Source organism: Necator americanus, chromosome II (assembly GCF_031761385.1).
Source record: "Necator americanus strain Aroian chromosome II, whole genome shotgun sequence".
Lineage (NCBI taxonomy): Eukaryota > Metazoa > Nematoda > Chromadorea > Rhabditida > Ancylostomatidae > Necator > Necator americanus.
Window position 1 is genome coordinate 25,490,488 of NC_087372.1, and position 24,215 is coordinate 25,514,702.

General features: G+C 40.5%; 1 protein-coding gene across 5 annotated transcripts; it reads right to left on the reverse strand.

Annotated features, from left to right (window-relative positions):
- Positions 1–432: 432 nt before the first annotated feature.
- RB195_019443 (uncharacterized protein) lies at positions 433–24,180 on the reverse strand (the record flags this gene model as incomplete). 5 transcript variants are annotated; one of them, XM_064187288.1, is made up of 57 exons in its annotated part: positions 433–531; positions 583–684; positions 756–865; positions 1,495–1,625; positions 1,738–1,848; positions 2,242–2,307; positions 2,377–2,556; positions 3,267–3,364; positions 3,433–3,534; positions 3,633–3,785; positions 3,889–4,031; positions 4,147–4,336; positions 7,746–7,950; positions 8,020–8,117; positions 8,176–8,339; positions 8,396–8,541; positions 9,745–9,859; positions 10,768–10,882; positions 11,093–11,171; positions 11,225–11,298; positions 11,363–11,431; positions 11,489–11,650; positions 11,718–11,793; positions 11,878–11,993; positions 12,100–12,199; positions 12,294–12,469; positions 13,113–13,173; positions 13,225–13,334; positions 13,404–13,588; positions 13,655–13,764; positions 13,841–13,943; positions 14,004–14,107; positions 14,180–14,277; positions 14,332–14,431; positions 14,502–14,633; positions 14,707–14,872; positions 15,245–15,363; positions 15,419–15,561; positions 15,667–15,792; positions 15,860–15,949; positions 16,018–16,209; positions 16,289–16,435; positions 19,454–19,583; positions 19,644–19,755; positions 19,817–19,910; positions 19,965–20,065; positions 20,128–20,236; positions 20,287–20,428; positions 20,887–21,011; positions 21,136–21,276; positions 21,351–21,536; positions 22,222–22,299; positions 22,370–22,531; positions 22,595–22,714; positions 23,463–23,548; positions 23,637–23,782; positions 23,963–24,111. In XM_064187288.1, 57 exons carry the CDS (start codon positions 24,109–24,111, stop codon positions 433–435), a joined length of 7,047 nt encoding a protein of 2,348 aa, XP_064043167.1. The 5 variants fall into 5 exon arrangements, with proteins under 5 accessions (XP_064043167.1, XP_064043166.1, XP_013297026.2 ...); XM_064187287.1 differs by lacking the exon at positions 4,147–4,336 and having other exon boundaries at positions 7,787–7,950; XM_064187286.1 differs by lacking the exons at positions 433–531; positions 583–684; positions 756–865; ... (12 more) ...; positions 8,396–8,541; positions 9,745–9,859 and having other exon boundaries at positions 10,709–10,882; positions 13,113–13,334; positions 23,963–24,180.
- Positions 24,181–24,215: the final 35 nt, after the last annotated feature.

Below are 24,215 nucleotides of genomic sequence, written 5' to 3' on the forward strand. Positions count from 1 at the left end.
GTACAAGTAATTAAGGAAAAAATGAAAGGTTGCACCGGAGCTGACCGCCGAGGAAGCCGGATCTAGATCTCACTGACTCACGGGTCAGAAAATGTGCTCTCGAAATGAAATCTCCTATAACTGATATCTGGACACTTCTTAGATCCACGATATACGATCGGCTTTCTCACAATAAAAATTTATTCTTACTGATTTTACACAACTGTTTGATCTCATAGACATGCTCAACCCCAGGTAGGAGATCCTTGAAAGGACAGTATAGGAACAAAATGGAACCTTTCAGTTATAAATGCATCGACACAGAAGTGTTAGAGAAATCACCAACAAGGCACGGAAAACACAGATAAAACATAAGAACAAAGTGAAAGAAGACTATGAGGAGAGGGCATGATTGGAAAAACAAACATGATTAGGATGCAGGGACTAATAAGTTTAGAGAAGGAACATGGTAGGATCGACATCTAAATTAACATCAATCAACTGGTCAGTGTCAATGTCTAGGGAACTGTCGATAGTCTGCGATTCAGACACCTAAAAAGCCGAAACTGTCATATTTGCATTTGCTTCAATGATTGCACATACCTTTCTTCCACTGATTCGTGCTTCAATCTCAGAGCGAACCTCAGCCAACGAGTGCTCAAAAATTTTCTCCAGTGTATCTGCGCACTGGTAGATATTACTATCCTAAATGGAAGGTCAGCAAAAAATCAACACAGTCTAATTCTTAGGAATGTCACTTAAGGAATGAAACTCACCTTCGGATAAAATAACCGAGCATTCTCAAACAAACGAGACATATCTCTAGTGAAGTCTTTGAGACGTTGATACTCGAGATTTTCTAACCGTTTTTGTATGACGGATAGATCTGAATCAGATTGCATTCGAAAGTTTCGAGAAGGTTGAAATTCGTCATGACTTTTACAAAAAGAAAGAAGGATAAAAAAACAAAAAGTAATGGAATCAATGTGTATGAGGCTGTAACAAAAGTTCGTGAAGTTTCAACTTCCGCTTTTCTTCAGAAGCTATTTGTGTATTCAAAGCACGTACATCACTTTGAAAGCTTGTTCTGCTTCTTCTTGAATAACGTAGGTTTGAAAAACAGAACCTAACATAAAATGAAACTTCCGCAAAAAAAAATCAGCATTTCGACGCCTACTCTTCTTCGCTTTTCATGGACTTCAAGTGGCCGGCAAAGCAGCTAGAGACGATTGGTACCGTTTACGCACAGCGTATCAAGGGCGAATCTATTGCTCAGAAATGATTTGTAGAGTAAAAAAAGTAACAGTTTTGACGTGGGTGATTTTTGGCGAAACGGTATCAATGAACTGATCGAGAGATGAAGGCAGATCGTATACAAGGAGGGAAATACATAACTGATTTATTTATTGTTATAGTTGACCCAACATTCAAGAAAAATTTCTGATTAACAAAAAAAAAAAAACACTCTAAGCACTATGTAACGACTCAATAACTTTATACTTGCGATGTACATACCTATAGGATTTTCCACCACACTTGAATAATTTGGAAACTCCTCCTGGTTTACTGGTTTACGGAAGGGCCACGACATCCTGTGGTCAACAACACATTCCAGGAGACGCCACACTAGCGGATAGTCGGCGCGACTGAAAACCAACACAACCTAAGGAACAAGAGAAGTTCGCTCAGTGCCTTCGTATAAAGCGAGTAGACATTGTTATTACAAGCGCAATGATATTACTATAATATTTGCCTGACCATAAAGTAGGTTGCGTGCTGCTCGCAGAACTGCTAGCTGACTCGTAGCCTTGGGCAGTTTGAGCTTCTGCACAAGTAGGGCATAGATATTCATCCATAGCTTCAGCTTCCCTCAAATAGACACAATGTCACCGACAATATAAAATGTCTTAATTCCTAGTCACAATGGATGCTTTTGATTATTTTGGGTTGAACGCCCTAATGTGACATAAGGGTTCCAGAAAAGTACAGGGAGTAGAGAAAATAAAAAGAAGCACTGTGAGGATAAATGATCCAGAAAGTGAGAGAAGACAGGAACAGAAAAATAAGATATTTACTTCAAACTCGCGAATGATTCAAAGATCCTAGATCATAGTACTGTTGACGCATATACCAACGAATTTCAACAAAGGTGTTTTGTGCATATCGCACTTCTTGTTCTGCTTAGTAACGTAGGGAATGTCACGTCAACAAAATATCTCGTAAATGACTCAAATTTTACATTTAAAAAGAAATAAACCTCACTTTTGCGTAATCCCAACACAACGTGGATGGAACCATCCCTCACACGCTTCACAGCCAACGTAAAACCTGCAGTGAAAAAAATTAAATCTAAGCAGGCATAATGTAGCACACACTAAAAATTGAGATGAAACCTACTCCGAGTCACTGTAAGGAGTGCGACATGTGCAGTAGAGCTCTTGCTCTTGACGAGCTCGTTTTTTCTCTTGCAAACACTCCCGGCAAGTCCATCCATCCATCTCTTTGAACGACTCTTCGGTGACACCAACGCATCGACCGTGGAACCAGCGAAAGCACATCTCACAGGGAAGGTAGAACCTGAAAATTATATCTCAACAGCCAAAGATAGATTCTATATAGACCAACAAACTAGAACAAGAATAGTGATAGAGAATCGAGACTAATAATCAACAGCAACAAATGGAAAGTAAGTGTAAATGAAAGATTCAACAGAAAAGGAGAACAAGAAAAGAGTAGTTATGGGAAAGACTTATATAAATTGGTAAATATCAAAAAGGAGCGACGCAGCATATTATCAGCTAAATCGAGTTATGAGCGGCCTACACAGCGAGAACAGCTAGTGTGCTTATGTCCGTTTGCTTCTAAAATGCGCTGGTACCGAACTGGGTAGACACATGCATCGTTGCTGGCAGGTGGTTGAGTAGGTATCTAAAAAGCATGTTCCCGACACCTCATCTTTTGGTGAAAAGAAACGCTCCCTGGCATACTTTATTTATGAATAAAGTGACCATTTGGAGTAAAATATTTGATCTGTGGTGAGAAGCGTTCGAATCACATGATAAGAAAACAGCAGAGTAAGCTCTGTCCGCCCTTTCAAGCATATGTCGTAAAAACTGAAAATACTTTAGTGCCTAGTGACTGTGGATCTGCATGTGGGCTGCTATGAAATAAACCAACGAAATGAACCGTAGAAAAGCGAAAGGAAAAAAATAAGCCCATAACTGTATAGCGGTGAAAGACGACTTTTGCACCATGAAGGAAAACTTCGAAACGATGAAATTTGTTACCTTCTTGGATTGAAGGTAGTTCTGCAGATGCAATGCAACAAATTAGGATCCAGTCCTTCAGGCGGTGATCTGTCACGTGGATAATCCTCATTCAATCTCTACAAATATCTCACTACAGTAAACCACTCCAAAGTAACCTGCATAAGTTTTGTCGTAGACCACTCACTGTGCTGTGCTCGAGTTCTCTGTGATGGCGCTTTGGAGGTCGCCCTCTTCTGCGTACTTCTGAGCCAGCGGAGGAGATCTCTTCCACAGATCGATTGTCATGCTAAAAATCTGGCTCTACATTCAACTCTTTATTCTCACGAAACAACAAGTTCAATGAGAATGTAAGAGGGTATAACATATCTAGAAAGCGATACCCACCCGTCGTTTGTGTTTCGGGGAAGAAAGAGCGGGTCCCTTTCTCAACGGCTGCCAGTCTGCAACTCTAGACGAGTCCTCCACCATCGGTTCACTAAGAGGAGTGACTTTTTTGGATTCCTTCTCATCTTCCGACTTTTTTTCACTTTTATCTTCCTTAAGAATAAGAAAAGCCAATCAGAAACCGCATGATAAATCAACAACTCTAGTGACTCTAGTCGTTTGAATAGCTTCCTTGCTAATGTCGTGAAAATCCCACCTCTTTAACGTTAGTGGTTGTATCTGACTCTTTTGCCCAATCCTTCACTACATCTCCTCCTAGACTTATTTCAGCCGGATTGATTACAACAGGAGGGGGTCGGCTTATTTCCGTAGCCTTAGCGAGAGCAGAACTACGGGACGCTGAAATGTATAAATTAACGGTGACATAGATCAGATCTGGCTACAACTCAACAGAATAGTATAAAAGATGCATTGTTATCATGAAACTTTTATCTAGGCGATATAATGCAAATACCGTCAACTGGGACAACACTGTCTTTTTCCGCGTCGAGGAGATATCCAAAACTTTGCCAGTCCTCATCTTCTGAGGGAAATTTCGGAAACAGCTCTTCGCTAATCACGTCAGTAAGGGTGGAGGACGTTGAGGCCGAGCGATGAATACAGTCTTTAGTGGATGGGGTGCGAGTAGGTGGTGTAAAGACGTGCTTCATGATATTTCACCAATCGCTAGTCAACATAATAAACAGAGATCGCAGGATGTTGTCTGACCACCCTGTGCTTTTATAAGGGCGCCACGTTGGTGGCTGTCTGGTCAATCTCGCCGATTAGCGCTCTCTCGTGGCGCATACCCGACCACCTCCTAATTAGAGTACTCTTTCTCGAAAACTCTTCGAGCGTCCTCTATATGATTCCAGCGCTATCTCGTTGCTGACGAGTGACCAGCAACTGACCATTGCGGTCGTCACATGATCGAGCTCGCTCACCTCAGCGCACATTCGAATATCCATCTTCGTGGATAACAGCGAAAACGGTACGTATGATTGTCCTAATGAATGACTCACAACCACCTTGAGATTGTGCTGATTTTATAACACAAACAAATGTTTGAATAAACCCTTGGATGGTCAAAAATCATAATATGCTTGTAGAATTCCACAGTAAGCAGGCTTTCCTGGAGATTTGAAAGGCAAATAGAAGCACAGAAACATTGCCTAAACTTACAGATGGTTGCTGTAAATCTTTTTTTCAACTATTCAAGTGCTACGCGCTCATTACCAGTAATATGTTCACCGTGTACTCTTCTAGATCACCGTACACGTGCACGTACACGGTGATCTACTGAGTATACTGTGAAAGCCACACAGTTGCATAATCCATTAGATACATGACAATTGATTCTGCCAGCTTTAATGCTCAGCATGGTTTAGAGTCAAAATTTTTGAGATGAATATATTTATGAGAACGATTTACATGTGACATACCCAGACTTCTCAATGTTCAAAAGTCATTCGGTTTAGGAGTAAGTTTGCAAAGAATGAGAAATGTGGTTACAATACAAGGCTGGAACTGTATTGCTAGGAATTGATCCTATTTGCTTGAAGAACTTGCTATCCACTGAGTGACCCTCAGAAATATTCCCCGCATTTTGCCTTGCAAGATTGAAGTAAGACCCTTTGGCGAGCGTCCGATCTCTTTGACCACCTTCCTCTGCGAAACCGGGAGGAGAAACTCATTGATTTAGGTCTTCGCAAACAGCTGGACATACCTTCCTCTTAAGCTACATTCACGTTCCCGTATTAAACGTGTGATACTGTTGTTGGATCTGAGCGAGAATTTCGTGAAATTGTAAGAGTAACTCAAGAATAGATGCCTAGACGTTTTAACGGCCACAGAGCCACGCTCCAAGATTATCGGATCTATAGAACTTCACGATTACAATCACACATTCCTTTTCGCGGTTCCCAGTGATGTCAAAGTAGCATTTCGAACCAGTTTTCTCATAGGTATCCACTATTAAGTTTTATACTGAGGAAGTGATCACATCTGATGTTTGTGTGTTCCAGCTGGATAGCCTACAGTTCATTTTCTGTTCATATATATATATATATATATATATATATATATATATATATATATATATATATATATATATATATATATATATATATATATATATATATACATATATATGTAAATCGGTACTTGACGAGAGAATTTCTGTACATTTCTGGAAACTCGAGCGGGATGTCCACCCGCAATCTGAGCGCGGGGGGCAGACCAAAGCCGTGATTGATTTCAGAAACAACTGAAGGCACACAACTGGCAGGAAAGAGCAAGAATGCAATTACCAGAAGAATGAACTGAAGGATGAATTTAATAAACTGTCACATATTGTAAAATACTCAATGTTAAATAATTGTAAACATAATTGTAACGCTGGAAAAACAACTAAACTGTCACATTCCGCAAATGATTTTAGAGAAACCTTCGGCGAAGGACATTCCCGGGCGCGACAAGTACCCTAAAACGACCCATCTCCCTTCAGCACTCCAATCCCCCACTAGGCATCCTACGACCGTCGAGATCACCTACACCCCCCTATTGCTCTCTGATCAAGCCGCGGCGTTCGCGTCGCGAGAAGCGGAAAATGGAAATTTTGAAAGGAAGGGGAGGAAAAGGATTTCCGCAGCCAATTCTGATGTACGGATATAGTAAACCAAGAGCATATTATTGGGAATAAAGAAAAATTGGATCCTTCTATCCAATGTAACTTTACATAAGTAAAATTATCTCAAAAAATGCTCCAGGAAAAAAAAACATGCATATATTTTCAAAGGTCTCATAATTTAACACATTTATGCCCCAAGTTTTCTATATAAACTAGTAGTCATAAGTATGTGTTTGTCTCGATGTCATTCAGCGAATTCGTGTTCAACCTCAACTGCAGCACCTATAATAACAGTAAATTTATGCGCTAATTACTTTTATACATTCCTTTTTTTTTTTTTAAACTTCTTTCTATTTTTTCCTTTTCAAAATTTTACTTAGATATAATGTTTATATCGAGCGTCTGTCAAACTAATACTTGCTTGTACGTTTTATACAGTTTTATATAATAGAACTTTGTATGGTTCTCAAACTTTTCACCACCGTTTTATCGCTTCATTTTTATCTATTCTCTACATAAAATCAATAGAGATTAGGTTGTTAGAACAGAGAGCTTTGTATTTTCGAGAAACCTTTAGGTACAGATGTCTGCGAGACATTATTCGCGCCTCGTTAATCGTTGGATGCCAGTTTTACCCAGCTAGATAAACAAAAAGAAATCCTAGAAGGGAAAAAAGGTAAAGAAGATACATAACACCAATCAGTGGGACATTTTTGAAACATCTCTTGCACTCCCAGGATGAATGAGTGTTTTTCACCTAACAGGTCGAGACAGGATAATTTCTTTTTCACTCGCATTTCTAAATGACATGTCACTTATACAAACCTATTTCATTGCTTTTTTTTTTATATTAACTTACAATCTCATATGCGCAACATCTAATACCATGTACTTTCCTTTTTGTTCGATTCTAAAATCGCATGTACGAGGCTTTTGAAGGAAATAATTGTCGTAAGCGGCTAACTATAATGAGTTTATACGTATCAGGAGACGCAGTCAATTAACGACGGTAGTGTCCGTTCACCGTGCCCCTTTTGCCCTATAGACAGGTCTGTTACCAATATATCTGTTTTTTGTTATCATTTACTTATTATTATCTAATATTTATTTGTTTATTTTGGGTTTGGTTGGCACTACTGCGGTTTCGAACCATCGATCGTGCAGCCACAGCCGGTCATCTTACCGACTACACTACTCCCGTCATGAAGCCGTGCAGGGAGGTAGAGCGAAGTTTCTACACTTCATCTGTTCTCACAATCCGGAAAAAAACAGTGCAATCTTGGGTCACAGAGATCAAGAAGAAGATCACACTCTTATGGATTTTACAAAAGGTAGCGAACTCACTGACTCACTCACCACCCATACTTAAAAGTTTTACGAGCAGAAAAGTATAAAACTCTCATCTCTTGCTGGTGGATCATCTCAATGTGCTGGTCCTTGGTTACCCTATGCCGTAAGCATAATATTAGCATAACGAAAATCATGCCTCGTAAATGGGACTTCATCCTTGATTTCCTCCATGGTGTCGGTAATCCGCATAGTTCCTCCGCTTGGTTCTCAATTTTCGTTCTTCTCTTGTTGATCTCCTTTCTAAGCCTATCAATGTGCTCCGCTAGTATGGTCTCTCTCTGATTCGTGAACATTCGCCGTCTTGAAAAATTGTTTTATATAGAACTTTTAAAAATTTCTTAAAAATTCACTACCGCGCCGTCAATTTACCTTTCGAGATGAGGTCGTCTCGGCTTCAGGAGAAGATTTTTATACCATCCAAACTGTTTGTCCCATCGACATACTTGCATAACCATTGTCTCCAGAATCTAAGGTAGATCTAAGCTTCAAACAGAGTTCACAATAAAAACAGATGAAAGAACTTACATGCTTTATTACACGAGTATCAGCGGTGTCGTCCTTGTGAATGGTTAGATTTGACATGTACCGCGATGTAGCTGGATGAGGATAGAGGCTGTACCCGAGGTGTGTTGACGACGGCACCATCCGCGCGTGCTCTTCGGGATCCTCATCGTAAGGACGTCCAGCCGCTGAATTATCGTAGTCTTACGCACTTCATTCCACAGTGACTTAACTGAGTACGCACGATCTCGTGCTCCTGGCTCTGGACGTCCTCCTTTATCAGCTTCTTCTTGTCGCATTAGCTCTTCCTCTCTAGCAATCGCCTCAGCGATCGCCCTTTCTTCGTCCTCATTATTTTCGAAGTCGAAACGGTATGGGCGACTTAGAATCCTAAGCACTCAACACAATAGGGAAAAAAGTGAATTATTAGTAGAGCTGATTTTTGTGAACTTTCCGTGAACAAGTTCCGGCGCTTTCATCAAAACCATGACCAATGATTTATGATGCATGTATTTGGTAGTTCTCTGTTCCATTCTATCATACTTGAAAAAAAAAACTGAAGCAGGAAGAACCCATTTTGTAAAAGTTCATCACAACCTATCACTGAAATCATCAAATGTTCTACTCTCAAATTATTGCATCACAACCTTGAAGGTTTTTGTCCCAACAAAAATATTTCACAAATTGGTGTAAGTCATTACATGGAACAGTAATTTGCTAGGGAAAGCAGTGCTGAAGTTTTTACATGTCTTGTAAGGAGTAAATTACGAGAGATGGCTCAATTAAGAAGAGAAAACCGATACTTGATCACTTTTGAGATGAGATGAGAACTTATCTTACAATTTTACTGATATTTCTTAGCACAATCAAAGTTACAAGCACTATCTGCTGGTCAGTTCCAATGACTGAACAATTTTTCTTTAAAAATAGAATTTCTACTTAGGCTACCTGCAAATGCGAAAGTTTGATCTCTTCCACCTAAACAGACCAACAAATCGTTCTCACTTACTCTTCCTTCACAACAAACCAAAAATTGTGCAAAAGGTGGGAAATCTCCCAATCGCGTATGCAAGATTGTTGGTCAAGCAGCGATCAATTCATCGAATACTTAAAATTGCATGGATCCTCAAATATAGTCTGCCAACTTACATACTGTCAATTCTTCGAAGATTCCAGTCTATCACAATGGAAAATTCACAGGAACTACTTACCCAATCACAGTTCAGTCGAAGGTCTACAAAAAAAGGAACACTACCAACCGCTCCAGTTATTATAGTCGGGTCAAAACGACATGAAGCTCCTATCCACTACACTCCACCGCACTGCTTCGTGCGCAGCTGGTTACGCAGCTGCGCACGAAGCAGTGCGGTGGAGTGTAGTGGATAAGAGCAGAGGGACCCATACTGGCACCACTCTTCACTGCAGTTCGCCACGGTCCCATTTCAATTCTAGTCGCTGTCTCCACCGCGACGCATCGAGCGCAGCCGCGAGCAAATACAAAAACGGTTGTTAAAGCATTTTCAAAATATCATTTGCTCCAAGTTGCTTTAAAAGATAAATTAAAATCTTTGAAGTAACTGTTCCTGAGGTTACCTTGTATTATCTGCGGCTCTTCTGTTCTTGCAAAATTCCTTGTAACTAGTCACTCTGCGCATAGGTACCGTTGATGCATACTGAAACAACAGAAGTGTTGGAAATGTCTGTGGAACTGAACTCAAGCGCAATCATAATCCAGACTTATCCGTTATTCCATCTAAGCCTAACCGTTGTGCACTATAGTATGTTGCATTTGATATGTTTCCTCCTTTATTTCGTGCTTTTTCGAGTCACAATTCACAGCTTCAATGCGATGACTATTGATGTGAACCTTTCGCTCACTTACAAGAAAGTAAAGTAACATGTAGCGTAAATTCCTAGCAAATCTTGCAGTGAGCTATCTCGGCCAAATTTGAAGAATAAAGAACGAAAGAACCTTCGCCAAATTTTATTATGTTCGCGACACCATCAGTTAAGCAGCACTGTAATTCGGACTATTTCAAGTTTACTTTAACCCAGAATTTAACTGCAGTTAACATGTTTATGCATTGGACTGATCGTGTGAGAAACATGAAGGACCGAACATTTATTGACGAAAAATCATTGAGGTCAATAAAGCACTCCAAACATACAATATTACAAGATTTGAAAGGTGTAGAGTACGATAAATAACAAAAGGAAAATAAGGTGAAAGATTACGAGAAATGAAACAACATCTGCCAATCATAGAACCGTATTTTATGAAGTACCTAAAGGCCAATTATAACAATAATGATGGCCTCACACGATCAGAACAATGAACAACGAATAAGACATAACATTCTAACAATAAAACTGCTCCCGAGCAAGAATATTAACTGCTTATTTTGATAGTACCTGATAAACTCCGGGAGAGCTGACAAAATCAAAATTGCAACGGATGATGATCATGACTACATGCTCTTGATTTTCTGAGCCGGTTGGGGACGGGCTTGCAGTTTATCGAGTGGAATTTTGCTCCTCATGCAGCGCCTACTGTGCTTTACGACATGTGAATGCCGGAATTGCTAGGAATTTCACCACCGTCGATGACATAGTCACCGTTATCGAGCACAATTTCCTCTTGTACGTAACCTTCCACAGGCGCTGGCGCTAACACCACACGCGAAGGCACCATTGCCACCGCATTTTTAACGTAGTATACCCGCTGAGAATTCTGAATAAGACTGCAGTAAGTCTGAGCCAACATGAGCCACAAACGGTCATAAAACTACAAAGATTTTGTATGTAAAAAACAGGAAAATATTAACATATCGGATACTAAGTAAAAAGAAAATATGTTTAGAACAAAAGCAACAATCTGGGTCCTCGTTTTATACGAGAAATTAACTAATAAAAAAAGAAACGCTCTTAACATTCTCCTTACAGAATTAGAATGAGCTCTTCCTGCGACAACAACAGGTGAGCCACGTGTCGTCTGCTGAACGGAAGGATTTTGAGCGTACCTTAAAGAATGTCTAATGCTTCAAGGCGGAACATTCATAAAGAAAGTACTCACCCCCCACCATACGGTTGCGACAATCTGGGGCGTGCAGCAATTTGGCGAGTACCATCGGAGTACATCACGTGGTCCTGTGCAGAATCACAAATCTCATGCGCAAAGTACAAAAAAAGAGATCGATAGGATTTCACTCACTTTAACTTCAGACGGCTCATAATAGATCTCTTCGTATGTCTCAGATGGTCGAGGAAGCTGTCGCCGAACCTACCACATTCGTTTTCAAGATGATCATCACATCTTGGAGATATCAAAAGTACTCACTAAGCCCTGCGAAAGAGTAACCGGACCAGAAACCGCTTTTTCAACGGCCATTCTCTTCATAAACGGATCCGATGTTTGTTCGAATTCTGTCCGTATAGTAGCGGAGTCTACTGCATGTGCTGCTATACGTCGTGTAGATGTTGGCTGATCTTGTTCTCGTCCCTACAACATGACAGTAAACTTTTTTTTAATGCACTGCACTCGACATTGCATGCAGAATAATAGTTACCGTCACTTGAATTATTCTGGATCCAGGCACCGTGCGAACAGTTTGTGTGTTTCTAGCTCTCACCATCGATACATGTCTGGAATGCCTGTTCTTAAACAAATCTCATCATTACGTTTATGATGATGGGCAACTGATTTTTAAAATGTCGAGCTAAACGAACGCTGGAACAGTTTCTTCCGATCCTTGTGGAATTTGGCGTAGGAATTGTGTCGTACCATCGGACCGACGCACCATTAACAACTTGCTTCCACCACCTGCCACACCGATTGACGAACGCTAGAACAACGGGTACTTTCAGCAGTTAGAAAGAGATAGACAGAAAATAAGTTGTAGGAAAAATATAAACAAAAAACTGGAATGGGAAGTGCAAGATGGGATGTACCGTTGTAGCTTTCGGGGTGTGTAGAATCCCTGCTCGAGAAGCAGGTGACATCACTCGTGAAGTGGAACGTACAACACTACTTCCACCAGTGTTCTCATATCTAAGTTTTCACCACATATTAATAGGGATAAGCATTATAACCAATAGTCAAAATGGTTTTCATTGTAATAGCATAAAATCTAAATTTCCATCACCTGGATACGACACCAGGAGAATCCTGAATCTTTCCATTTCCAATAATTCTAGAAGTAATCGCGTTTCGTGCTGGTGTGACATCGTTCCGATCAGTAGTGACGATGGTTTCTTCAGCTCCCAGTGGAACTACACTTTCTTCCAATAAGCCCGCAGGCTGCATGCCGTCCCCAACCGGCTGAAAGCATGTTTGGGATTTCAAAAGTCTGAACTTTCTTGAAACGTAAAATATATCCAAACGATGTTAAAAGAAAGAAATTTGTTTAAAAAAAGTTCTTAGATGAGGAAAGGTAACGAGAGAAGAAAAAGGAAAGTAAAATTAATTTTCAAAACGAAACTACTCAAGAACTGCAACATAGCATCCCCGATACGACGGCGCGAAGTTACTAATCTGCGGGATGCTGTTACTTTGAACAAGTATACACCGTTTCTACGCTACGACTTGAGTAGGCGCATTTAAACATAGCGATGGCGGAACGTACGGGTGATGGAAGGAAGCAGGCAATCACACGCCGTTTGCGAGGCGATCGATATTGGGCGTGGCCTGGCGGATGGCCAGAAATTATGGAATAGTGCGCCGAGCTACAGAAAGAGCGCGGTCTGTGGGTAAGCATTGAAGATGGCCCCGACGGTGGTTTTGCGCGGCAAGAAACATTACAGCAGCATTCCGGCTGACTCGATGATTACCGATCGAACTTTCTTGCTTTTCGACCAGACAACGCTAGTCTCCGAGAGGAATCGGCAGAGAGGTGAGCGATTCAGAGCCACCGTAGAAACAAAAGCACATAAATAGTACCTAGAGATAAATTGGAATGTCTCACCTGCTGTGCGGTTCGGCCACCTCCACGCAACACGCCGACCTGATACTGGCGACCAACAATCCTAGAAGATGGAGTAAGAGTCTGCAGCAAGCGAGTAGAATCCATTCTATACGCTGGTCTAGGACGCTTTGCAGCTCGCGGTTCCCAGCCAGTAAGCTCAGATCCATCTTCGTTAGCTGCGCCGTCTTCCCCGTCAGGAGCTGGAGAGTAATATTCGTAATCCTAAAAGGAAAAGTGAGTGGAACCGAATTCAAGCTTTCTGGAAGTTGATGGAAACAGATTCTGACGAACACTGATTCGTGCTGGCTTCCTCTTTCTTTCCGAAGCAATCAATGTATCACTACGTAGTTCAGGTTGTGGTGCTGTAGAGTGACGAACAGGCTGAGGAATTGGTTGACGAAATCGATCTTGAACAGAAACTGCCCTTCTGATGTTAGCAGCGTTCAGTGGCGAAGAAGTTGAACGATCAGAAGTTTCTTCAAAGAATTGTAATCGAATAGCTATACATATAATGGAAAAATAAGGAATCTTAGAGTACTTACGAGGTGTCTTTGCAAGAGCACGTACAGGTTGCACCTTTTGTGCAGCAGCCGCAGCTTGCTTTTTTCGAGCTTCTGCTTCTAATTTGTTGTTGTACCCTTTCCAATAATCACTGAAAATACTCATTCACCAATAACATACTTTGTTCAGAAGAAGAACAACAATATTTTCCAAAAATTAACACTGACTAGATTTCGTGGAGTTTAAGGTCCACACCATCAACCCATTCTTCTTTGATATGACTAACTCGCTGAACGCTGGATGAGTGTATAGGTTTCTTCCTCCTTGTACCTAACACAGGAAGATACTCAGATCAATCCGAAATGAATAGATAATGCCAAAAATATTTACTCTTTCTCCTTTCTGCTCGTTCGCCACTTGTCCATGACAAGTCATCTTCCTCCTCAACTTCCTTGTCGTCATCTAGTGGAAGCACCTCTATTGAAATACGATACCTTAAAGAAGAAAAATCTAAGTCGTAAACAATCGAATGTTTTGCTTGGAGAACAATGAATTTTATTAAAAACCTCTCATAGATACATGGCGAAGAGTACTCCTTATGCGAAGAAATCCATCTGCGTTCGTCACGGTCGGGATAGTGAGTGATGATGCGCCTATCAGGATCCTTTAAAGGCTAAAATAGTTGGGAACAAGTCAGAAAGACCAGCAGAAATCACACATCGTCCTCTGGCTTCATGTCCTGCCATCGAATTGAAGCCCACAGTATTCGAAGCTGCAGCGCAACAGCATGTAACGACGCACAGTTTACAGTCAACCATCTGTGACAAGAATTAAACAACAACACCGAGACATTCCAAAAATATGAAAGAGTGTGAACGAAATTAGCACCTCCAGCAAAGATCAAAACACGGTCTAGGAGTCGGATAGTTCCAATACTGTAAGTTACCCTTGGCAGAGGCGGAAAAACTTGGCACATAGATCGCTTTTCGACCAGCAGTTTTCGCCAACCTTCGTAGGGTACTAAAATGTCGAAGTAAATGTAGATGAATTAGAAATCAACAAAATGTTAGAAAAACTATAGAGCAACGCGCACACTTGAGGAAGGACAAAAATGCTGGTACGCTTCGATCCTTTTGTTACAAAATGGTTTATTTCCGGGAGAGGCCATGGGAGATCTTCTCCTAAAACTCCTTTGCGAGGTTCGGAAACTCTGGAAGGATCATAAGCTTTGGCAACAGCCGATGTACTAGTTGAAGGATCTGAAATTTAAATTGATAAGTAGTAAATGAAATCTTCATGTATTCTTAAAACTGACGATTAAAGAGATCCAATTCCCTCCGTACTACAGTTTCAACAAGCAATTATCCCAGAAAAAGTGAAATGTTTCTAGAGAAATCACATGCCTGTATAACAAAGTCAACTCAAACATTTAGTAAATTTTCCAGTGTTCAATGTAGATTTAAAAAATGCTAAGTGCCCTCACTCAATAAAAAGAGAACAATTCGGTCTACAACATTTTGGTACAAAAACAAAGTTAAGATTTTGAAAGAAATAGATCATTCACACCAGAAACATCCAATAAGCCAGCAAGAAGAGCTATAGTATTGAGATACAAGAGAAAAAAAACTTACATGAGGAAGCAAAACAGGGGTTAAGATCTAACAGTCCGTCAAGATCCAACTCCTTTTGCCGGCACTCTTGCGAGTAGCAGGACTGATATCCAGCCATAGCATCATTAGAACAAACAGATCTAAACAGAAAAAAATCGTAAGGTAAGAGAACAAGTTGCATGACATTTAGCGTACCTTGATGGGATCCCCATACGACAACTAGGGGAATAACACACGCAACTCTTTTTCTTCTTTGCCGCCTCTTGTTCTGAGCGCCACTGCATCAGTTTAGAAGCCACAACATCGATCGACGGCCGTTTGATGCTTCCATTCGTTGCCTGAATTTAGTAACCTATTATAGTCCAAGACTTTCACAGACCGTTGCAAAGCATTTGCTTCGAGACTTAATAAAACCATGCATCAAGCTGGTTGCTTGAACTCACGGATTCTTGTCCATTTTTCTCAACGGAATATGGACCGGGTTGGTCGCGAATATCTCTCACCAAGGTTCGGGATATCCATATCCACCCACCCAGCTCCCCTCGGCCATAAAGACGATATTTTTCGTCCTGCCAGTGCCGTTTTTGATTTTAAGGATGAGAACTAGGTCGTTCACATGACGAAAAAAAAACCTACCCGCATACGAGTCAACTCTCTGCTAACTCCATGTGGAAGTTTCGTGTGCTTAACAACGATGATATCTTCGTCCAGGGCATCTACAGATTCCTAGATAGGAAGTGAAGATGTTGTAGATACCCTGCTTCGAATACTTAATGAATCAAACAAGATGTTACTCTTTCATCTTTCTTTCGACGCTGAGCTTCTTTCATCAATCGCTCGCGATCCTCAATCGTAGTGCGGGTAAGTCTCGTATGTCCAAGATTGTTCCACCATTGAGGTAGAAAAAGAGTGCGCCTCATACCACATTCTAAGCGGAGCAAAAGTTCTCGCAACTTCTTCCATGAAGTGTTTGGTTGGTCCAAATCCTAATATTAAAGTGGAAGAATGAGGAGAGAGAAAGAAATTTTCAGCTACCGCAACAAAAAAGGAAACAAGGATTCATACCTTTTTGAAGTCTGGAAACACACTAGGCCATTTGCGGTGCATCAGTTCTATAGGAACCTTTCTCAGAAGTTTGCCAATAGTCCATGCAACATACAATGTTTGTAGCTTTTCACTGCCATATAAGTTGTGCCCTTTCGCAGTCGACCACTGCAATGTAGTTGGTATTGGATTATTCGCCGAGGTAGTTTAAGGGCAGCAGGGATTCCCAAGTGACCAAAAAGAAGAAAATTTCGACTGCTTCCACAAAAACGTGATTTTTTTTTTGCCTCTACGAATCATTTCTAATATTTGTTAAAGGCAGCATGTCATGAAACAGACATAGTTGGGAAATCTGAGGGAAAATATAGAGTTCGTGATGTAGGTTACGAATATGGTCGTGGTCTCGCTCATTTTCAGTGCGTCGTCCAGAAGAAGGCGTAGGAAACGGCGTCCGTTCTTACAAGCTAAGTTGGAACGCGCCACCCTTGCGCACGCGCAGCGCTCACGAGAGAGCGGCCGAGAATCAATGAGGTCTCTTTAGCAGCCCATCCTAGTAAAAGAAGAGAATAGGCTGCTGAAGGAATTGGAGCATGTACAAAGGCAGCACGTTCTAATGTACCTAGTGGATGGGAAATAAAGCGGTTCACGAAGTTTGTGAGGCTGATTAGAGGAAGGGGGAACCCTTGAGGGGGAACGGTAAAGAGGGTCCCGGCGGATTCTCCGCGAATGTCTCCGAGGCATAACGTGCCCAGTGGATATGCCGGCGGACAAGCGAACGTACCTCGACGAGGTCACGCTCCAGTCGTTCATGAAGACGCAGACAACCGTATTAGATGTTTTTCTAGCCATAGAGACGCAGAAAACTGCGCAGTTACAATGAAATATGCAAAGAAGAGTGGTGTGAGCTGTCGAAATTACCGAATAAGTCGAAGAATAATAGTGTTAGATAGAAGTACATGGGATTTGTATGGTGTTCTAATAAAGAAAGGGAATGAGTTTGCCTTTATATCTCCTTCAGAAAGTCTAGAAATCTTACCAAATTTGAACTCTTTTTCTTCCTGTAAGTTCCAAGAAGTCAGAGATGCAGAAGTTCAGGAATAAATTAGGCTAAAAAAAAACTTGGGAGTTACAGGATAACGATAATTCTCATTACCGTTACTTTTGAGAGCTGGAATATTACGTTTCAAAGAAAATTTTTATGCACGTAATTTGAAGCTATCAGATACATCCTTATCTCATATTTCACGTGAGAATTTCTCTTGCTTCTGGTACGATTACAAAATTGAGATCACCTCACGTCACAAAATTGCAGGGAATGTGTCTGATTCTAAAAGACAATTTAGTATATAGTGAATTATATCCTAGCCGTTGATGCAGCGTATGATTAGCGGTAGATGAGCAGAGTCAGTTATTTAGGTGCGAAAGTGAATCTCTTTAGGACACGCACCATCGTCAATTGCTCTGACGAGGCATGACCGAGGCATGCTGGAAATTCCGCCGGGACCCTCTTTACACGCACCCGAAGTTGAGCGGGATCATAATATTCGCAATCTACACCTCAGAACTCCATATCTTCCCGCAGATTCTTTTAGTTTCACCGAGACCTGTCCTCGGGATATGCCAATGGTAGAATTGTACTGTGAAAGTAGTTAACGGCTGCTGAAACTTCGCCTGTTGTCAAGCCACACATTCGTCAAATTCAAATCTTGGAGGTATATTAATATTTGAAATCAGCAGCTCATTTGCTGTCGAGTGGTTTTCCAAAATTTTATCTTGCACAATTACGAGGATGCTGATGTATTAATCCACCAAAATGATTTCGGGACACGAGCTGGTGAGTGTGTTGTAACATAGAAGTCAAGACAAGACTGACAAGTATGAACAAAATCTTCAGTCAGGGATATTTTAACTGTACTATAATTGCTGCTCAGAACAGCAGGAACACTTCTCACAGATGATATTGTTAGAAGTTCAAGAAGCGGATAAGCGCTTTATTTCCAGTTGCCAGAATGGAATCTGCAATGATCGCTCATATTAGGGAAGCCTAAAGATGATATTGTTACAAACCGTTTTGCGAGGTTTTTCAGCTATAGTGTTATGCGAACATACATGTAACTCCCTAAACAATTTTCTTTCGAAAGAAAAGAGCTATTCCCCCGTTTAACCAAGCGCAATCTGAAATACAATCGAAAAATTTCGTTGAAGATAGCGAGCACGTTATATGTTTGCGTTTCGAGCAGAAAGTATCAGATTGTAGAGAATTTTGTAGTAGATTACATCACGTCACGAATGAAGAAGAGAGGTTATAATTTAAAGGCATCACCTAACGAATCGGGGGTGGTAGGGGTTTCAAGTGATTATGCCTACACGGGGTCGTAGATTGTGGGAGAGAGGGTGATTCCGTCCATTTCTTCCTAAAAACGGCCCGGAAGATGCAGCGCGTGCAGAAGACTGGCGCGCTCCAATACAATTCTTCGTAGACAACAGCGCCCCGGAACACTCGAAGCCGCATCTTCCTAAAACCCGTACCACCCAAGATTCGTGAGGTGATGCCTTTAATGCATTCGTTGCTTTAGGATTAAAAAAAAAAAAAAACGTCCGCAGCTCAGTGAAATTCTCTCCTAGCAAAAAAAAGAAAGAAAAAAGAGAATGATATCGTTTTGCTGGCACAAGAAGAAAAGATCGAATGCGAATTAATGTGTTAAATGTGGGGTTCGTAACAATCTTCGCACCCTTATAAAATATGCAGAGCCTAAATCGTAATAAATAAGTAGTAGTAGTAATAAGTAGTAGTAATAATAAGTAGTAAGTAATAATAAATAAAGGAACCACTTGAGAAAGCAAAAAAAAACATTGGAACAAGTATTTTTCGAAAGAGGTAGCTGCAAGTGAGGGAACAAGGAGATTCGCAACAACTACATATTGATTTAGAAAAAAAAAGATGAACAATCATTCAACAATACTCGATGTATCAATGAAAAATATAGGCTATAGGCAGCAGAAATGATAATAAATTGAATAAAAGCTAAACGAAAACGAGAATTAGAAAGAGGTCAACTAGAAGAAATAGGTAAAGAACGTAATAATTCGAAAATCGCAAAATAAAACACATCACATCACAATCACATTACTGTGATTTCATGAAGAGTAAAATTTATCAGCTTTCAAAAACAGTATGTGACAAACCTCAAAAGCCCATTCTCCTTCCTCCATTAAAGAAAATTTAGTACAAAGATATTTCTTCTTGTCAACTATCTTCTTCTTTGTGGTAGGATGTTCACCAAACTTGTGTTCAACGAAGAGGTTAACGTATTTGCTGAATAGTGTTTCACGAAGCTGTTTTAACCATATATCATATTTGTATAAGGAAACTCACCAAAAATTTACATCATCTCTAGGATTTCCCATGCGAAATAGTTTCGATGGATCGGGACTAGTACTCCTGCACTCCGAATCACGTGCACTTTTGTACTGGAGCAATTCACTTTCTTGAAAAGAAAAATTGACAAGGAATTACAATTATTACAAAAGAAAAAATAGAATACTCACCTTCAACATTACCACTCCAAAAGTTATTTATAAGATGTCCTTTAGAAAATCCCAGCATTGTTTTGAAACAACCATCAAGAGTTGCAAACGGCTTCTGAGCAGATAATGATAACATTAAGAAATAAGACAAATGAAATGCAAAACGGACCTGGTCTTCCCCTTCTTCAGCTTTCAATCCAGGTTCTTCTTCGGATTCTTCAGTTTTAATCTCCTTAGACTCTGCAGCGAGAATATCGGCCATCAAATGCACTGGATTGAACAACATAGAGCACACTGTGGAAAGGAAGAATTAAAGTTGTTGAAAAACAAACTGTTGTCTTGTTGGAGGAAAACTTCGGCAGGCAACGGTTTACTGGTGTTGTAGTTTTCGCGATAAAGAATATCCCTACGATCAGATGATAACTCAAGCGTTACAGACATCTGTAAATTAAGAAGTGAAAGTAGAAATAGAATTAGCACTGCCAACGTACCTGTTCCAAAATATCGCTTAACCTTTCATAAAAGAAATTGCACAAGTCAAATTCGAAAAAAGATGGATCCATGCTCTTTACAAGCTGGTAAAATTTCGGTGCCGTTGAATAATACCGCAAGTCAGACTCATCCATATTATGTCTAGAAATAGGAAAAAATAAGAACTAGTGATGAGAAGTAGATAAGAATATGGCGGGAACCTGAGAGAATAAGAATAGAGGCTACAACACCCCCCCCCAACGAAAAAAAATCTAATTCTGGGAAGAAGTAAAATTATGCGGATGCCTTTCGAAAGGTTCACAATTTACAGAAGTTATAAAGTACAGAGTTCTCACATAATAACACAGCTTTGTCGATAAATTGTGATCCTCAACTTACTAACATTAAAAACGTGTTGTGCTCAGGTGCTGTGTACAGTTGGTCTACTTAAACTACCTATAAGTATTCTGCTAGCAAATTATTACTACGACACCGGAAATGGATCCAATAAAAATCTGAACGGAAATTACTACAGAGAGAGTTCTCTGCATAAATAATCCCATTCTTGTCTCTCCGCTTCCAAAATACATAGTTTATCAGTGAAAAATCTGACCACTCACACGAAAATCCTCCTTACGACAAACCAGTAAAATCTGCCATGGCGGTCTCGCCCAATAGGTTCCATGCGCAATGGTTCCTTGTTGGCGCATTCCCCTAACGGCAAGCAATCTTGTACTCCTCTTACCTGAAAGGAAAAGGGTCGAGAAAAAGACAGCAGCACAAAAACAAGGATCGAGACAAGGTAGATCAAAGTCAGGAAAATAACGAAGCCACGTCACTCACATTAAAAATAAAGAAAATGTAGTCACCTTGCTTTTTTCGCACAAGTCGCATGTCCATTCAGAAGGATGCTTGTCCAGCTCAATACATGAGGGGTGAAAAGAAGCCTCACACGAAATACATTGCAACAGTTCACCGTTCTTGCAGCATGATCGACACGTTTCATCGTGCTAAACAAACAACCCAAATAATTATTGCTGCAGCTGGGGAAACAAAAAATTGTGAACATTGAATTTATACTTACTTCAATCTTTCCATTAGATGCAACCACAACTTTTTTATACTCATTTGAGTACAGAAAACGATAGCTAAGGAATGTAATAAGGACTAGCCGCGCGGAGAACTCGACAAATGGATAATTAGGGGCATTTATTGCCTCCATGATTTCAACGGGAACATGCACATCACTAGAAAGGTATTGCCGGAGCACCTAAATATAATCAATGCAAAACTCTAAGTACAGATAAAATTACAACAGAACTATTGTAGTTAGTGGATAGCGAAAAACAATAAAATGAAGAGAGCAAAACTGATCAAAAATGTGAACCAAAGAAAATGTTCAAAGTTAAAGACATATGATGAAATAGACGATGTTATTATCTCCGTAGCAAGAGTTTGGGTTGTAGATTACGATCCTGATAGTGGCCACGTATAATCGCCCTAATTATCCTGAAAAACGACGTGGGACCCGCCTTAGTTCCGATGAGGTGCATTAGAATAGAAATTCTGACCACTCGCTAGAGGACGTCAGTGCATACACAAGAGTGGTGCATTCTAACATAACTCGTATGAGCTGATGTCGCTTTCCAAGCATTTTTTTGTCGACGATTAGAGAACACCAAGCATAGCCACCCTGACACTCGTAATCCACAACCCGAATTCTACACTGTCCCACAGAGACCTCGACATCGCCAATATCGCGATGTGTTGCCCTCGAGGTGTCCTCTTAAAAAGACAATTTCAGCCACTATAAAGCAGGGATAGTTAATAAATTCCTTAGAAAGAAATTTGAAAATACGAAGAGAAAGCAAAAACAAGACGGTTTTGAAAGAAAAAACCGCTTGCCAACATCGATTATTTGATCTCTAGGTGAAAACATGAAGAATAAAACTTACCTCAGCGTAGGTCATAGGTTCCAAACAGGCTGTAACAATATTATATGCATTATTAGTTTCGTTTCCAGAATAGTGAACCTGAACAAAAGCCGTCCGTGCGTTTTGCGATTTCTGAGGGAGAACACTAAATTAGTTATTTTTCACTTGCCTGCTCTTCGTCATCATTTTTGAAACACATCCTAATGAGGACGATATGGATTTCCGCTAGTAAACATGAATTATCCGACGATAGTAGCGCTGCACAGAAATCTTCGAAGAGGAAGGGTGTAAGTCGTAAAGTGCGCCAATAACTGCGCAAAAGTTCATAAAGCTAAAATATGAAACTAGCTATTCCTGCAAAACACAACGTTAATGGAGAGAGAATAAAATTAACCTCTACTGTATCCAACAAATACTCAACAGGAATGGGAATGTCCTTACTACTTTCGGGAAGCTCAAGTGGAGGAATATCTGTACTGCACAACTCCACCCATGGTAATCGCAAACATTGTCCCTGTAATTAATGTCTTTAAGAAGAGATGTTTCAAAAATTGCAAAGAAAGAAATTTCTAGATGACCCTATATTTTGAAACACGGATGTGCTGGAACAAGAATTAGGAATAAAACACTAGTCTTTCAGATTTCGCACAACTATGTCTATTTTTGCCTACGAGGAAATTTAACAGTGAACGAAAATTTGAAGAATTGAAGTAATTATAGTGCCAGTTTACGATAATACAGGGAAAGGGATTGTGGGCACTCAGTGGCGCCCTTATTTCCCGACGCTCTAGCTTACTTTTTTTCTCTTTAGTAGCTTTAGTAGTTCACATGTCATAGATTCTCTAAGACTAATGTTTAGGCCTAAAGGCCCCGATTGATTTGACCCCTTCTACTACATTTTATCCAAGTTTTTGGTTCCACTGTAATATGAACGTATCCTCAGAAATGGGGTGTAGAACTTTTACGTCACAAATTCCAACACTTAGGATAGTGGTTACCGACTGCATTCAACTTCATGAGCAAGATTTGCAATAAGCAACATAATAAAGAGTACGTTATCGCAGACCGCGAAGTTGAACATAATCACCGCCCGCCCTACTTTTTTATGAGAATTCTTATATAGCAACAATGAATCATACAACTGTGAATGGTCTTACTAGTAAAGAGAATTTAATTCTAGCTAGGTACGGAAGAAAAGGGAAACAGTTGCTCCACTAGAAATGGAATGTACAAACTAGTCTAGGCTATACTATGCAACTCACAGCATCTTCCTCAGAAAGAGCATTTGAGTCATCGTTGGTGATGCAATCGTCATCTTGCTCATCTTCAAGAAACTGTACATGGGACTCTGAAATGCTCACATGTTTAGATAAGAAGGGACTTTTCGCAGAGTAGAAAAAAATCCGAAGAATTCCTACAAAAATATAATGACATACGTGATGCACTCATGGAGTATTCTTCCTCGCTGGATGACGACTCAGATTCTGAGCAAGAAACGTAGTCGTAGTGTTGATCTTCAGCGTCATCATACTCCCACGGTTTTGAGTGCTTGCTTTTGCCTGGTTTTCCTTTTGTAGAAGACCTGAAGGTAATTCCACTACTACTTCCAAGGGAGCATGCAGAACAGGTAAACCAGGCAAAGCAATGACGTCGGAATGTAAAAAAAGTGCAGAGAGCCATGATAACATAACCGTGCATAACCGGACAAAAGATCAAACACTTTCCACACAAAGTGTAGGAGAGTTGCAGCTTTGAAACGAACCTAACTCGAGCTTCGGTATGCGTTTTGGTAGCGCAAGCGGTCTTCGCCTTCGATCCCGTCGACTTCGCACGCTTCTTACTCTGGTTTCTCTTCGAACTTCTCGCAGATCCTGCTGCTGATGTAACTTCAGTTTCCTGTACCTGTGCCATTGCTTTTTTGCGAAGACTAATACGTAGTGAAGGAGCACGCTCTGTCACCGGAAGTATCGCCCCAGGCATGGTTGATTCAGGACGGAATAAGGACTGAAACATCA